Source organism: Anas acuta, chromosome 19 (assembly GCF_963932015.1).
Source record: "Anas acuta chromosome 19, bAnaAcu1.1, whole genome shotgun sequence".
Taxonomy (NCBI): Eukaryota; Metazoa; Chordata; class Aves; order Anseriformes; family Anatidae; genus Anas; species Anas acuta.
This window is the reverse complement of record NC_088997.1, coordinates 3607233-3621605: the sequence shown is the minus strand read 5'-3', so window position 1 is coordinate 3621605 and position 14373 is coordinate 3607233. Positions and strand designations below refer to the sequence as shown.

Here is a 14373-nt window from a genome sequence, read left to right as displayed (position 1 = left end):
GGAGGTGCAGCTTTCGAGTTTCCCCGTGGCCATACCATGGTGGTGTCACATCGTGTGGCCCCAGTCCCTCTGTGCTTTGCATTCCCGGGCACTGGGGACATTTTTCTTGCTGCAAACCCAAAGTTTTTAGACTGACGTATGGGGAGCTGCTGAGATTTGTTCTGCTGTCAAACCCTGTACCTACAGTGTCCCCACTGTCACCAGGCCCCTGACCCACCCCAAAAGGGCTGGGAGGTTTGCGTGGGGACTGTCAAGGAGAGGGGATTAGGCAAGGGAGGATTAAACACAAAATCTTCTGGTGTTTGGAGTTTCCATTAACTTTTCATCACTCAAAGGCGCTGCATCAGCAGAAGGGTATTAGGGACAATTCATCTTTCCACCGCAGACGCTGGTCACCATGTTCCCAGTGCGTGGGGTAAAACCCTGTGGTTCTGGCTGCCCAGCCATGGCTGGGGTCCCACCTTTGCTCCGGATTCCCCAGGGGTCTCTCATGGGCAGAATCTGCACTTTCCAGCCCAAATATGCATGTACAGCCCACATCCTCTGCCCTCAGTCACTGGCTGTGAGCATGGGGACAGAGCCGCCAGCCAGGCGTGGTTGCACACACGTACAGAGGTGCACAGCAGTTACACGTGCACCTGTAACGATACAAATGTGCACGCCTATGTAATTACTTGTTGGTGTCCTGCGCCCCACGTGCTGCTGCTGCCTGCATGGGGCACAGCACGGAGTTACGTGGACATGTGCATGTGTGCGTGTGTGTGTGTGCATGAGATGCACTCTTTTATACATCAAAATGCTACCGTATTATAATACATAACAATAAATAGCAATATTATGGTATTATAATACATGTATGTGTGTCTACAAATACATCTATACATGGAGCGCTATATAAATATATAGATGTATGCATACATATGTATAGCTGTGTATACAATTTAATATATACTATATTATATAATTTATTAATATATATGTTATATATATATTATATATTATATACTGTATATATATACACACTATAGATATATCTCCCTAACCCCCATATACATGACTACACATTCATCCTTCTGTCTATTATAGTATTATCATAAATAAAATATCTAATTGTTGTATTTCTACATATATTTTGTTTATAATTTAGACATCTCTTCCCTGTACATACTAAATATATGCATGCATGTATATATATATATATATATATTCATTCATATATTACATGTACTTTTTGCATTTGTTTTCTATATAATTTAACATGCATATATATGTATAAAATATTTATATACAACAGGTTATGTAAGCATATAATATATATTGTCTATATACAGATATATAATATATCTGTATATATTAATATAATGATATCTGTATATACTATTTGTATATATATATTTATATATATATAATTATAGAGAGAACTGTAGATATAGGTAGCATGCTCTCATGCTCTTTCAGACTTTCTCCACATATATATATGTATTCGTGTGTATGTGCATATATATGTGGCTGTGTTGCCACTGGGGCACTCACGTAACAAAATCTATCCACTCAATTAAATGAGGCAGCGGGCAGTCATCAGGTTTTTTTGTTTAAGTCACTCTTTATCCCCCCTGGAATACAGAGCTGATTATAAAATGGGGAGGGAGGCCGAACCATTCAGATTAAGAAAAAAGCTTAAGGTGTTTCAACATAAAGCTCCTCTGAGGCTTTATAAAGAGGGCTGGGGGCTTTTGGGGAGGGTGAGCTGCACAGGCTTTGCCGGTGCTGGTGCTGTAGGAAGGACCAATGTCCCCCAGCAGCTCCCAGGCACCTCCCAGCAATGGGACCCCGGGGCCTTTCGATGGCCCCCAGTGGCCCCACCAGGCCCCGCGGAGCATGTACACGTCGGTGGCCGTGCTGATGGGCGTCGTGGTGGTCTGCGCCTCGGTTGTGAACGGGCTGGTCATCGTGGTTTCCATCCGGTACAAGAAGCTCCGGTCCCCGCTGAACTACATCCTGGTGAACCTGGCCCTGGCCGACCTGCTGGTGACGCTCTGCGGCAGCTCCGTCAGCCTCTCCAACAACATCAACGGCTTCTTCGTGTTCGGCAGGCGGATGTGTGAGCTGGAGGGCTTCATGGTCTCCCTCACAGGTAAGGGTATGTGCTTCAGCCTTGGGTTGGGGACACAGCATTGAGCAAAGCTGTGTCCTGCAGAGCCCTGGGGATGGCAGCAGCTCGCTGGGTCTCCTAAAGGCAACGCCTCACGTCCTCACAGCCGCCCCTTCCGTGAGGAAAAAATCAGGCACGATCCTTCCTCCTGCCCGCAGGCATCGTGGGGCTGTGGTCGCTGGCCATCCTGGCGCTGGAGCGCTACGTTGTGGTCTGCAGGCCCCTGGGAGACTTTCGGTTCCAGCACCGGCACGCCGTGAGCGGCTGCGCCTTCACCTGGAGCTGGTCGCTGCTCTGGACCACCCCGCCGCTGCTGGGCTGGAGCAGCTACGTGCCCGAAGGTAGGGGAGGAGGGCTTCGGGGGGTACCCAGTGCCTCATCGTCACCTCCATGTTCGGCGTTTGCAAGCGTGGGGTGGCTGGAGAGTTCAGGGAGCTTATCTTGAAACCTGAGAGGTGCTTGGGAGAAAAAGAAGGCTCGCTCAGGGGAAAGAGAGCTTTTGGAGCCTGTTACTGAAAGGCTTTCCGCGTTAAGTTTGTTCTCGGTTTGTTTCAAACCTTGTTTGTTCCAGGGCTGAGGACCTCGTGTGGGCCCAACTGGTACACGGGCGGCAGCAACAACAACAGCTACATCTTGGCCCTGTTCGTCGCCTGCTTCGTGCTGCCCCTCGGCCTCATCCTCTTCTCCTACACCAACCTGGTCATGACCCTGCGAGCGGTGAGTGCTGCGGGGCACAGCCAGCCAGGATCCCGTGTTCAAGTACTGGGCCTGCAGTCCTGTGGGGTTTTGTAGGTTCAGTAGAGGCAATTTGTCAGGCGAGTTAACGTGTTCCATCCCATCAGGATGAAGAACCCATGGCAGGTTTTGTGACCAGGTGCACGCCCTTATTTTAAACAAGCACTGAGCATGGGGACGGTGCTGCCACCAAACCTCGCTCCAGCTCCTTGGCGTCAGGAGCACAAAACCTTAGTTAAAGCCCCATTGTCCCCTGATTTCAGTGCTCCCGGGGCTGGATGTGCTGCTGGGACCAGGCAACAGGCTGGTTCTTCCCAACTCCCCACAGGCTGCGGCCCAGCAGAAGGAAGCCAACACCACGCAGCAGGCGGAGAGGGAGGTGACACGAATGGTGGTCGTGATGGTGATGGCCTTCCTCATCTGCTGGCTGCCCTACACCACGTTTGCCCTGGTGGTGGCCACCAACAAGGACATCACCATCCAGCCGGCTCTCGCCTCCTTGCCCTCCTACTTCTCCAAGACAGCCACCGTGTACAACCCCATCATCTATGTCTTCATGAACAAGCAGGTGAGAAAGCCATAAGCTAATGAAAACAGCTTCACTGGAGCTTCTGGGTAACAACTTAGTGGCCCTATAAAATGGGGAGGGCCCAACCATCCCACCTGGAAGCCTTGGCCCACCTGGCCCAGGAGGTGCTGTAAAAGCAGAAAGGGCATTAGAATAAAACGGGAAGGGAGGGAGCAGCCTCCTAGCCCGAACACAAGCTCATTTTCTGCTTCCATAATTTTATGGAGCAAAGCAACTTGGTTTTAGATTGCAAACTGCTCATTCGCATACAGGGCACGCGGAATGCAACTTCTGTAGTCAATAAACTGCCAGCCTCTGCCACGAGTTGGGCTGGCAATAAATCCCCATCTCACCCAAACCACAACGGGCTGCAGGGTGCCCTCCCCACCGCCTCTGCCTGCCGCCCCGAGGCAGACACCAGCTTCCATCCCCACACGTAACCTTCCTTTTTCCCCTGCTCAGTTTCAGAGCTGCCTGCTGAAAATGCTGTGCTGCGGTTACTGCCCCCGGGGGACAGGAAGAACCACGCCAGAGACACCCGGGCCCCGCGCAGGCATCGCCATGAACAAGGTGTCGCCGTCGCACCCCGTGTGACTGCTGCCTGCTGCTGCCTGCGCAAACGTCAGCGCAGCCTCATCAACACGGGCATCCAGAAAGGCCGGGGAGCAGCGGTTCAAGGGGACCCAGCAGTCCTCACCCTGCTCCCCATAGCAACCCACATTGCCTTCTGTCGGATAAGTTCAAGCCTTTGCTTCACCCCTCCCTCCCAGACCCTCACCTCGGGGGCTCAGGAGTTTTTTAAGGACAAAATACGGCAGCAACTTTTCTTTCACGCAGAAAATCACAAGTTACTCTTCAGCCCTGGAGTTCAGCTGAAGGCTCCCTGGTTTTATCTGGCACCTGCAGAGTGTGCCAGAGGCAGGAGCCGTCTGTTGGCTGTCCCTGCGTAGACCGAGTCCTGCCTGCATGGCCTGAGCTTGCTGTGAAGTGTCAGGTCATGTTGGAAAAATCATGCAGGTATGTTTAGGTGCAGACTGAATTAATAAACGTTGGCAAATGTTTACAACATCAGCTTTGTCTGTTTTACTGGCTGGTAGAGAGTCCCACAGCACAACACCATTTGCTGATCTCCTCCTTCCTTCATTTTCCACAGCTTCTGCTGTTGCAGCAAAGCCACAAACGGGGCTAGAGAGGAGCAATGTTGACGGCTGCTCACCTCAACGAATTCATTCCCTCACGAGCATGCAGTCCACATCTTGATCAGCAGAAAGACAATTTGGATCCGCACACATTATGATGGTAAAACCTTGGGGACTAAGGTTTTTCCTCCTTGAGTCCCAGCCCCAAAAATAATTTAAAAAAAAAAAAAAAAAAAAAAAAAACAACCAATCAACAAAACAAATCCAGTGTGATGACAGATACAAGGGACTGAAGGATTTGGCTGCTGCTTAGCAAATGAGCATTTGCTTTTTTTCCTTGCATACCTTCACTTGATGTCCTTACTGCATGCAGGGTTCTGCAAGGGTCTTCAAAGAAATAAAATATCTGCAGGCCAGACCAGGGTGGTAGGGGGCCAGGACAGCCATCCTCACCCCATTTCCATCCCTGTTTCTTGCCTTTCCTCTCCCCTCACTTTTCTGCATGCAAAACTGCTCACAGGCTAGCGCCTTAGAGAGGAATTAGAACAGCTCAGTATCACTGTTTTAATTTAATTAATTGGCCTCTCATTCTTGGGGAGGCTGAAAGGCAGCGTTAGATTGGCCCCCTCTGATCTTTTCTGCTGTCTTTCACTGGTCCTTGTTTAATTCTTCATGTTAATTACAGCTTTTGCGTCCATGCTTTATGTTATTAGGGTGATTTACATTCACTCTAAACGTAATTCTGGAAAAGTACAAGCAGCTGAACAACTGAGATCTCCAACTGCTGTGTTCTGGCCTCGATAAGGAGAGCAGAGAAGCTATGGGCTATGAGAAAGGCTCTCTACCAACAGAAATATTAACTTTCCACATTAAGATTAAAAAGAGATAGGAAAATGGTTCACAGTCTGCTCACCATTTGGTTTGATAGATAAAATAGAGAAAGAAATCCAAGAAGCTAAGATTTCACATGTTGCAAGCCAAAGTGATTTTTAATTATGTGCATGTAAAAACTCACGTGCTCGCTCCACTCCACCACACTGCTGCAGACCAGCAAGTTCTAATGACTTTTTTTCTTTAATTCATCAAGGTTCTGACATGGAACAAACCACACAGCCATTGCCTGAAGCGATCACATACAAAACCTGTGGCTTAACTTTCGCATGTATGTGTCATTACCATGCGTTCTTTGCAACAAGCTGCAACACAACACTAGTTTTTCCTTAGTCCTTTGCCTATGTAACACAGGATCTTGTTCCAGCAGCACGTATGAAGAGTATGATGTTCCTCTGCCCGCGGGGAGGATGCAGAACTCACACACATGCAGGAGCCCAGATTAGAAAATCTGGAATTTCTGCCTGGAATTGTGTAATGTGCGAAAGTAAGCCCTTTTTGCCATGCACTGACACAGCTCTTAACCCACGTAATCTCCTTGCTGCTGGTGATTCAGCTCTATACTACCCTGACATAACTAAATGGATGAAAGACTTCTTTATTTTTTTGTGATATCTTCTGAAGAAAGCTCTCTGAAGTGTGCCAGTTTGCAGCATCTGCCCTGGAGCAGCTGTACATCAGTATCTTGTATACCTTACTTGATGATCAGAAGTAACAAATAAAAAACAGAAGAACCAAATGACAGCGCATTAAGCTTAGAAACTTTTATTAGTGTCATTAAACCCAATTAATTAACAGTTACAGATAGGCAGAAGAGGGATGGAAAAGCAACATGTGGTACACCCAAGTACATGAAGGCAGCTAAAATTCCGCTGTCTGTTCAACAGGGATAAGGACAACCGTTACATATCCTGCACCTGAACAGTATTAAAAAGTTGCTGTGCCCATCAAAAGCCTGATCCAAAACTCAATTACAGGGATTTTTTATTTTTTTTTTTTTTTGGATGAGGCCTACCAAAACTGTAGTTTAATTAAACAACATGTAATGCTAACCAGAAATAGCTTTGCATATTCTTGTCTAATACTGACAGGGAACGTATTGGTGCAGTTGCAACCTCTGAAAGAACACTATCTTTTTCTCATTAACTTTCTGCACAGCAATTAATCCCCTTAATCAGTCAAATCAGTTCAACTCTAGATCACAAAAGCACTAAGAGAAAACAAGAAATTACCCTTGTTAAATTTAATGAGCAAGGAAAAACATACACCACATGGGCTGTAGCACAGCACTCCACACTACAGCATGGAAAAATTAAATGAGAGCCTGAGCAGTGAAAACAGCCCACAGAATCACAATCATTTTGTCTGTAACACTGAAAACTGCATAATACAACAAATTCTTTTGCTTAGGAAAGCATGCATATACAGAGAACGAGAAGGAAACACATAGCCAGCTTACTAAGTGGTGTTATATTCCAAAAACAGATCAGTTCTGCAGCATTACTGATATAATCTTCATATAAAAACAGTATCAGCTGCATTACAAAGTAAAGCATTAAGATTTTTTTCAGTGCTTGCTGCTGCAGCTAAAGGAAGAGTGAGCATTCAGTCTTTTTGGCCAGATAAGGTTGCAGTTCATGTGCTGTATATTGTACCAGCTGCAGTAAACATTTGAGATATTACATTTTTTTCCACTGTCCATTCTAATCATGTAGGACAGCTGCTCTGATCCAAAACAATTATCCTGTAAGGAAAAAAAAAAAGAGGTAAAAATAGTTTAAAAGAGTTATGCAGTTGTTTGTTTCTTATATCAAGCTGTACATGTTGAAGAGAATGGAATTTTATATTGCAGCTCTTGCCTCCTGGGCATGGAAGACAAGAAATGTATCTCATGCAGAGAGAGAATACATAAATTTCTGCAAAAAGCCCAATTTAATTCATGGAGATGCTCACCTAAATGGAGAAGGTGAAGACAGCCGTTTCCGTAAGTGGAATTTCTGATCTTCAGGGTGTGCATCTAAACAAAAACAAACAAAAAACAAACAAAACAAAAAAAGCATTCAGCTCAAAACCAAAAGCATACACAGTCACAACACTTCAAAGAGAATGCTCTGGTTTTGTCAGCATGCTGAATTGAGCGCTACAGATCCCTTTGGCTAGATCCATCAAGTTGCACTTGAAACCAGCCTGAACTCTGTTGCTCTGCTGGGTCTATTACACAGGAACCTCTTTGTGATGAGAAAACATTGTTTTCAAAGCCTGAAGCATGCTCCTACCATCCTAGTAATTTTGGGATGGAAAATAGGGTCATATATGCTAATGCTGTGCAAATAACATTACCACATTACCTCTAGAACTCTGAGTTTAAAAATTACCATCAATATTTCCTAAACTAACAATCTAGGACATTTCAAACTTTGGGTGCCTAACTAGCAAATGAAATACTGATGATGAAGAACTGATTGCTGTAGATGCTGTAGAAGCGTTAAATGCTCACAACATTGAAGGTTAGTTTCCTTGAAATCATTTTGGGCTACACATGGAAAAAATCACTTCTCTCTGAAAAATCAGTCTACTGCCTTTTTCTTCCCAAAAGAAAGGGCAGTTCTTTCACATTTTCTGCAAACCAGTAAGTGCACATTAATGTAAGTATGACATCCACTTCCTTTAACAAGAAACATCTTTAATTGATAAATGCTGAACAATGGTAACCTCTTACTTTAGCTACAGAATACTAGTCAGCTTTGACAGTCCCTAATGAAGATCTGGAGTTAAGTATAAGGAATGCAGGCTTTTTTTTTTTTTTTAAATCAAGTGAAACACAAAAATGTTTTTCTGTTATGTTATTTCTTTTATGTGGTTCTTTGCATTCTAACCAGGAGTCAGCTTACCTTGCTAACCAAAAATTATCTTACATACAAAATAGAAACTTTGGCCCAAAATAGGAGATATTTCTACTCCTTAATGTGATGATGAAAGTGAACAACTCCTTAACTTCTTGAATTTTAGGCACTAACTCCCTTCCCATATGTCCTGACCGAAACATTAATATAAAAACACAGCTGTGTCACAGGCAACACAGCTGTGTCACAGGCACCATAGCAGCATGTTATAGAGGAACTACTTACACAGATCTAAAAAGCTGAGTTCCTTAAACCTGCTTGCAGAAAAACACCTCGGCTGCCAACCTGTGTAAAATCACTTCATCGCTCAAATAGTCCTAGAATAGAGGACTTTATCTCTTTCATTTCAGTTTGTGCCTTCCTCTCTGCTTCCAGTTTCTACTGGAGGAAAGCCAGGAGAGACTAGACAGACAGATGTTTAAGGGATTTGATGGCATTAGCATATGCATCACAGGTACATACCAAACCATAGTGATAACAACTCCAAGTCCTTACAACAGCGTGAAGCCGTTAGGTGCCTAAGCAGGAGAGGCTGAAGACTAAATGGGACACAGAGGCAACAATACCAGCTTTGGAGAGGTCAGTAGAGTAAACTGCACTCTCACTACGAGACATACCCTCTGCAACTCCAACAAATAGTCCAGAATGCTGCCAGTCTAAAGCAATAAAAACCCTAAGGGTCTCTGAAAAGTTTAAGATCGGCTTCCTCTCTTCTAAAATCAAAGGGTAGAAACAGCATCCAGATCAGGGGAAAATGGAGAGATGCAGAACTCTACTCTGTGCAAGCTCGACAAATCCAGTGCTAAAAACATAATCAATGAGATACTGCCCATCCCAGCATCCAGCAGCTTTACAGATGAAGAGGACCTTCTGAACTCCCTGCACAGCCTTCTGGTTCGCTGCTTCCAGCTTCAGCTCCGCCTTCCTCTACTCCTTTCTTCCTTCCAAGATCTTCTGGATCTTTCAGGCTTGCAGCCCTTAAATGACAGAATTTTATCTTTTTTTTTTTTTTTTTTTCTTTCAGAGAAGATGAATACAGAATAATAAAATAGAAGCCCCTGGAGATACTAGATGCCTTTTTATTTTCACTCTGACCTGTAATGGTCATATGCTGCACCAACCCCTAAACAATCACTCCCCACCAAGTCTACAGATGTGCTTTACCTTCACATCTATAAGCAAGCTCCAACGATTCCTTGTGTGTGTTACAAAAAATTAGTTTGACTAGGAGTGTGAATGGGCTTTGGATTGAGCCACTTATGAACACAGCTATATATACACACTGCAGGAGTCAGACTGCCCTATCAGCAAAATCCTCCTGATTATCATGACAGTTTGCCTTCTATATTAAAAAATCCTGATGCTGAGCACAAGACTATCTTGTGTTCCTTAGTAAGATATATGTTAAGAATGACTTATGACTACTCATTGGCATTCACCATGGAGCTGTTCAGAGTTTAAAGCTCTTATCCTTGGTTCTAGGAGGGAAAAAAAGTTTTTTGGGCTACGCATTTTTTTCTTAAAATTATATAGATATGATGCCTGCCATTTTCTTAATTTCTTTCTATGTGGCCAAGCACATTGGCTTTCTCAAACTCTTCTTTGAAGATTTATTTTTCCTAAAGATCTTTCACGATTTTATTCTCTTAATATACATTCTTCTCATTACCTCAGAAAATCTACCGTTATGGCAAATTATCTCAAAGTTCTGTTAAAATGATGTACTTCCTTGCCTGTTTGAAACATTTCCTTTTCAATTACAGGAAACTACCTGATATTCTTTGCCCTCCAATTTAATATCGAAAGTTCTGAATGATGCCTCCAATGGGAGCTCCCCAAAACATTACTGTCTGAAGAATGACAGTGTATTTCCTGAAGTCCCACATAGGTCTGTATACAGAAGATAAACAAGATAAACTTGTGAACAAAATATCAATTATCAGCTAACCCAAGGGCATGTCCCTGAGGTTGTTCTTGGATTTCCTCATCTGCAGGAACAGCATGGAGAATTCTTTCTAAAACGTCGTCAAGAGTGGAGTGAGCCCTGTTGAATAAAAGATTTTAAATGAATGCTGGCAAGTTTAATACTATCCATTCTGAAAGAGAACAGTAGAAATGATCACAGTTCTTAGGAGAGTTGACTTAATGTAAGCACTGAATATTCTAAACGCTTGTAATTCAAAGCTAAATATGCCATTACCATTGTCTTTTTCATACCTTTCTGTTTCCTCTGCTAAATTAAATGCCTCCTTAGTCAATACACTATGATCTCTCTTCTCATTTTGGTCAATTTCTTTTTTTGTGTCTCTGTCTTCCATTTTAATTTGACCAGCAACTATTCACATAAACAGAAAGAATTTAATAGCAAAGTTATGAACAGAAGATACTAAATAAATTGTGGTTTTATTTACTGCACTTGGGAAACTTTCAGTAGTCTACTTTTTAATTTTTCTTTCCTCAGTCATCTGATCTTCTACCAATTAAGTTCACATTATCTACAGTCATAGGCAGCCAATAGCAAGACCTAGATAAATATTTTACTGTAACACATTTTTAGATTCAGAAGAGTGAACATTTTGCTTCATACTAAAATGAAAAATGCATGTGGAAATTAATCTTTAATCTCTCGCCTTACAATCCAAGATATTGAAGAAAAATCAAAAGAAAACCTGTGGATGTTAGCTTTGTTACCCTACTTAGTAAAATCCAATGATATTCCCCCCCACCCCAAGACTTATCTCACTAAGTTCTCTTCTCTCCAGCATGTGAATATATTCAGCCACCTTCTGCTAAGCTATGATAAGCAGGAAGCAGTAGGCTGTCATAAAAATGGAGTCTGAAATAGCTGTACTTTATGCAAATACAACAAAACCACAGTGATTGAACAGCAAGCAATACAGGCTGCTGCATTCCTTGCCACCTAAAAACAAGATACTCCTGTGAATAAAGTCACAGTAGCTTCTATCCTTTGGGTAACAATTTTAAATGGGAAAAGATCTAACAAAGCTGTAGAATAACACAAACAAGTGCCAGTGTTATTCTCAAGTGACTATGCTATTTAGCTTTTTTACAGACTAACTCATATTTTGCCCTTTTTAAAAAAAATACAAAAAACTGCTCTTCACTTTCTGACTCATTGGAAACAAATGCAGAGTCTATAAAGATTTATGTTTTCTGCTCCTGACTTTACTTGCTGTACATCTAAAAATGATTCCCACTTACTACTATTTGCAGTTTCAGAAGCACAAAGATTTACTGCTGCTATCTTTGGTACCTTTATAACAGAACAGGCAACTTAACACTGATTACCCCAACAGATGCTATTTTCTGACACCACGAGATCAGAAGCACTATTTCATGATGGTGAATATGAAACATAAGCGGTTCGTGTGTGCCGGCTACTTTCAACCGAACCGCCTTTCAGAGCGGAAACTTCAGCTCTATTTTACATCAGCTGCTCACCATCTATACTTCTGTGGGTTTCATCACTTACGACTGAACGCAGCATATGTTACAGTGGTATAATGAAAGTAGAAGATCAATTCTGATAGTTCAAATCTGCAAGCGTTCCATAACAGATCTCTGCAGACTTCAGAGAGGTGAATGCACAGAGGAAGACAGCAAACACTGCTGGAGGAGGTACTGTTTGTGAAAACACTGTGTATCATCTTATCAAAAAAGGGGGAGCCCTCTCAAATTTCTGCTGAATTTTCCAAGATAGTAACCACAAATATAAACAAAAGAAAGCTGAAAATTAAGTTTTTCAAAGTATTAACTTTTCAAAGTATTCAAGTAATTTTGCAGAAAAGTTACTTTCCATTTGTAATCTCTATGTTAGGACTATTATCAACTAACCATTTATTTGCACTCCACAGTCAAATAATCCCTTCTCTTCAAAGTCTTGAGTGATAGAATCTTGCTGCTTTAAGTACTCTGTTAAAAACAACGTATTTCCTTACATCTGTAAAATCTAAAATACCACTTTCTTTACCCACCCAAAACTCAATGAAAACTCTTACATAATCTATAGTTAGTCTGTATGTTAATCTCACAAATTGTCTCTGGCCATTACTTATTCAGTTGGTGACAGTCCCCACAGCCCTGTTTTGGTGAATAAGGTAATAAAAAGATTAGAATTGCCTATGTGCTTCATTTCTAAAAGAGCACGGGACCTATATACGTTTAATTAAACTTCTGTCTGGTGTTTGTTTAGGAAGTTCACTGCTGAGTAACCACGAGAAATTTTTCTGTAACCCATACCAGTAAAAATAATGAAGGATTTTTACTGTGTTCTGGCTCAAGAAGAATGCGACTAAAAAAAATAAATGTGTATCATTGAAACTAAGCTCTACAAAAATACCTGACTAATGGAGCTAATCAGCTGGCATTGCTTTTATTGAAGAACATGCATAGCTCCATGACACCTTTGAAAACTTCAGTCTACACAAAGTTAAAAATCTCAGAGTTAAATTACATCTATACTCAATAAGCTAACTGCTGTCGTCAGCAGTAACTAACCATTATATGAAAGGCAGAAACTTCAAGGACTAACTTAAATAACTGCCCGTTATTCAATCTGTTGATGCCTAACTTCCTATTCATTGACCTGACTGCAACTAATTTGGAAGCTCTTGTGTATTTTAGTAGTGAATGATTTGGGAGAAATCCTGATTGTGTACTGAAGTACTGTACTGTCCTTGGCTTTAAAACACAGCTGGCAAGTCTCATACCATTTTGGATGAAGTGCCTCTTACCAATTTCATCCAGCAGCTCTTGGGCTGGTGGAGGGAGATCATCAATGAAGTGGTTAGGTGCCTGTGACAGTGCTGAGAGAGAGGAAAAAAAAAGTCTAGTTAATTAGCAGTGATTAATTCTTAATAACTGTGATATAAGCTTAGAGTATGACCACATCTTGCTGACGTATATCATCTATCAATCTCCATGAGCGTGGCTCATTCACTTTTTATGAAATATCCTTAAGTACCATTGGAATGGAAAAGTCATTTAGAGCTAGACTTGCACATATAGCTCTCAATTTTGCATTGCAAGTTTTAGGCCAGTAATATTTACACGGCAAACGGAGATTAATTAGAGGTCAGAGATCTTAGCCTGCAAGTGCAAACACAGAATTTGCAACTTAACAATCACTACCAACACAAAATTGTATGCAAAGTTTTTTTTTTTTTTTTTTTTATTCCTACAAAGAGATGCCCAGGAAAAAAAAATAGTAAGACTGCAAAACTGCTTTTTAAATCTGTTTATCCATTTTTTATCACTCTAACTGGGCTGAGGAGTGGCTTAAGAGACTTACCAGATGCCTTCCTGGTGCTTCTCAAGGATGAAGCAACTGCTGACAAACCATCCTGTGTAAGAATATACAGAATGAAACACAAAAAAGTAAACTGAAGAACTGCTGTTCCCCAATCTTTGCCTTTAATATACTAAGTCCAAATTGAGGTAAAGTGTAAATTAAAGTCTTACTTAAATTTTCAAATAAGCTCTTCAACGTACTCAGAATATGAAAGAGGTAGGATCCAGGTAAGCCAGATGTGTCAGAAATTTTGCCTAGGCTGTTTTTCACTCATCTTTTTGCTGGTCATTAAGATATTGTCAGCTACACACTCTTTATTCATTTCAACACTGTGTACAGACAATTGGACAGAAATTCTCTGAAAGGACAGTTCTGACATCTCTCGCTTTCCCACTCTGTTTTGAATCTTTAATTATTAAAGCCAGGCACATCTAGTTACCAGAAGAATCCCCCAAAAAAACAAGGATTTGTAATCAAAGGCAAGTCCTTCAAAAATGGAAATTGGTACTTCAAGTGCTTGATCCTAGAAGGAAGTTTTAGACAAGGAAGCGACACGTTCAGATCTCTCTACAGAGCCAGTCAAGGCAGCACTGTGCTGTTAATGGGTTTAATGAATTTTAATAGTCTGCTATGCAAGCCTAAAGACACAGCTGACCTGATGACACTGAATGCAG

At 42.1% G+C, this 14373-nt stretch overlaps 2 protein-coding genes across 13 annotated transcripts in view; one reads left to right on the top strand and one right to left on the bottom strand.

Moving 5' to 3' along the window:
• The first annotated feature begins 1733 nt into the window (after window positions 1-1733).
• LOC137842398 (pinopsin) lies at window positions 1734-4049 on the top strand. Its single transcript, XM_068656374.1, has 5 exons — window positions 1734-2134; window positions 2311-2493; window positions 2724-2869; window positions 3216-3455; window positions 3918-4049. Exons 1-5 carry the CDS (start codon window positions 1789-1791, stop codon window positions 4047-4049), a joined length of 1047 nt encoding a protein of 348 aa, XP_068512475.1. The 5' UTR covers window positions 1734-1788.
• A 2191-nt stretch (window positions 4050-6240) lies between these two features.
• The window catches only part of TEX14 (testis expressed 14, intercellular bridge forming factor), a 29733-nt gene continuing 21600 nt past the window's right edge, over window positions 6241-14373 (bottom strand). For 9 of the 12 annotated variants that reach the window (XM_068655769.1, XM_068655774.1, XM_068655775.1 and 6 more), the window contains 8 exons: window positions 13700-13751; window positions 13143-13214; window positions 12244-12321; window positions 10606-10723; window positions 10337-10432; window positions 9256-9365; window positions 7439-7502; window positions 6241-7229 (listed from right to left, as the gene is read on the bottom strand). In XM_068655769.1, the coding sequence (XP_068511870.1) occupies window positions 7193-7229; window positions 7439-7502; window positions 9256-9365; window positions 10337-10432; window positions 10606-10723; window positions 12244-12321; window positions 13143-13214; window positions 13700-13751 (627 nt within the window). In that variant the 3' untranslated portion in view covers window positions 6241-7192. Of the gene's footprint in view, window positions 7230-7437; window positions 7503-9255; window positions 9366-10336; window positions 10433-10605; window positions 10724-12243; window positions 12322-13142; window positions 13215-13699; window positions 13752-14373 lie in introns of those variants that run through there. The other 3 variants (XR_011088917.1, XR_011088919.1, XR_011088918.1) reach the window with 3 other exon arrangements.

Excerpts from the sequence above, each read along its gene's own strand:
- LOC137842398 (XM_068656374.1), top strand. The coding sequence starts at position 1,789 with ATGTCCCCCAGCAGCTCCCAGGCACCTCCCAGCAATGGGACCCCGGGG. Across the intron at positions 2,494-2,723 it reads GAGCAGCTACGTGCCCGAAG|GGCTGAGGACCTCGTGTGGG; the intron begins GTAGGGGAGGAG and ends TGTTTGTTCCAG. Across the intron at positions 2,870-3,215 it reads TGGTCATGACCCTGCGAGCG|GCTGCGGCCCAGCAGAAGGA; the intron begins GTGAGTGCTGCG and ends AACTCCCCACAG.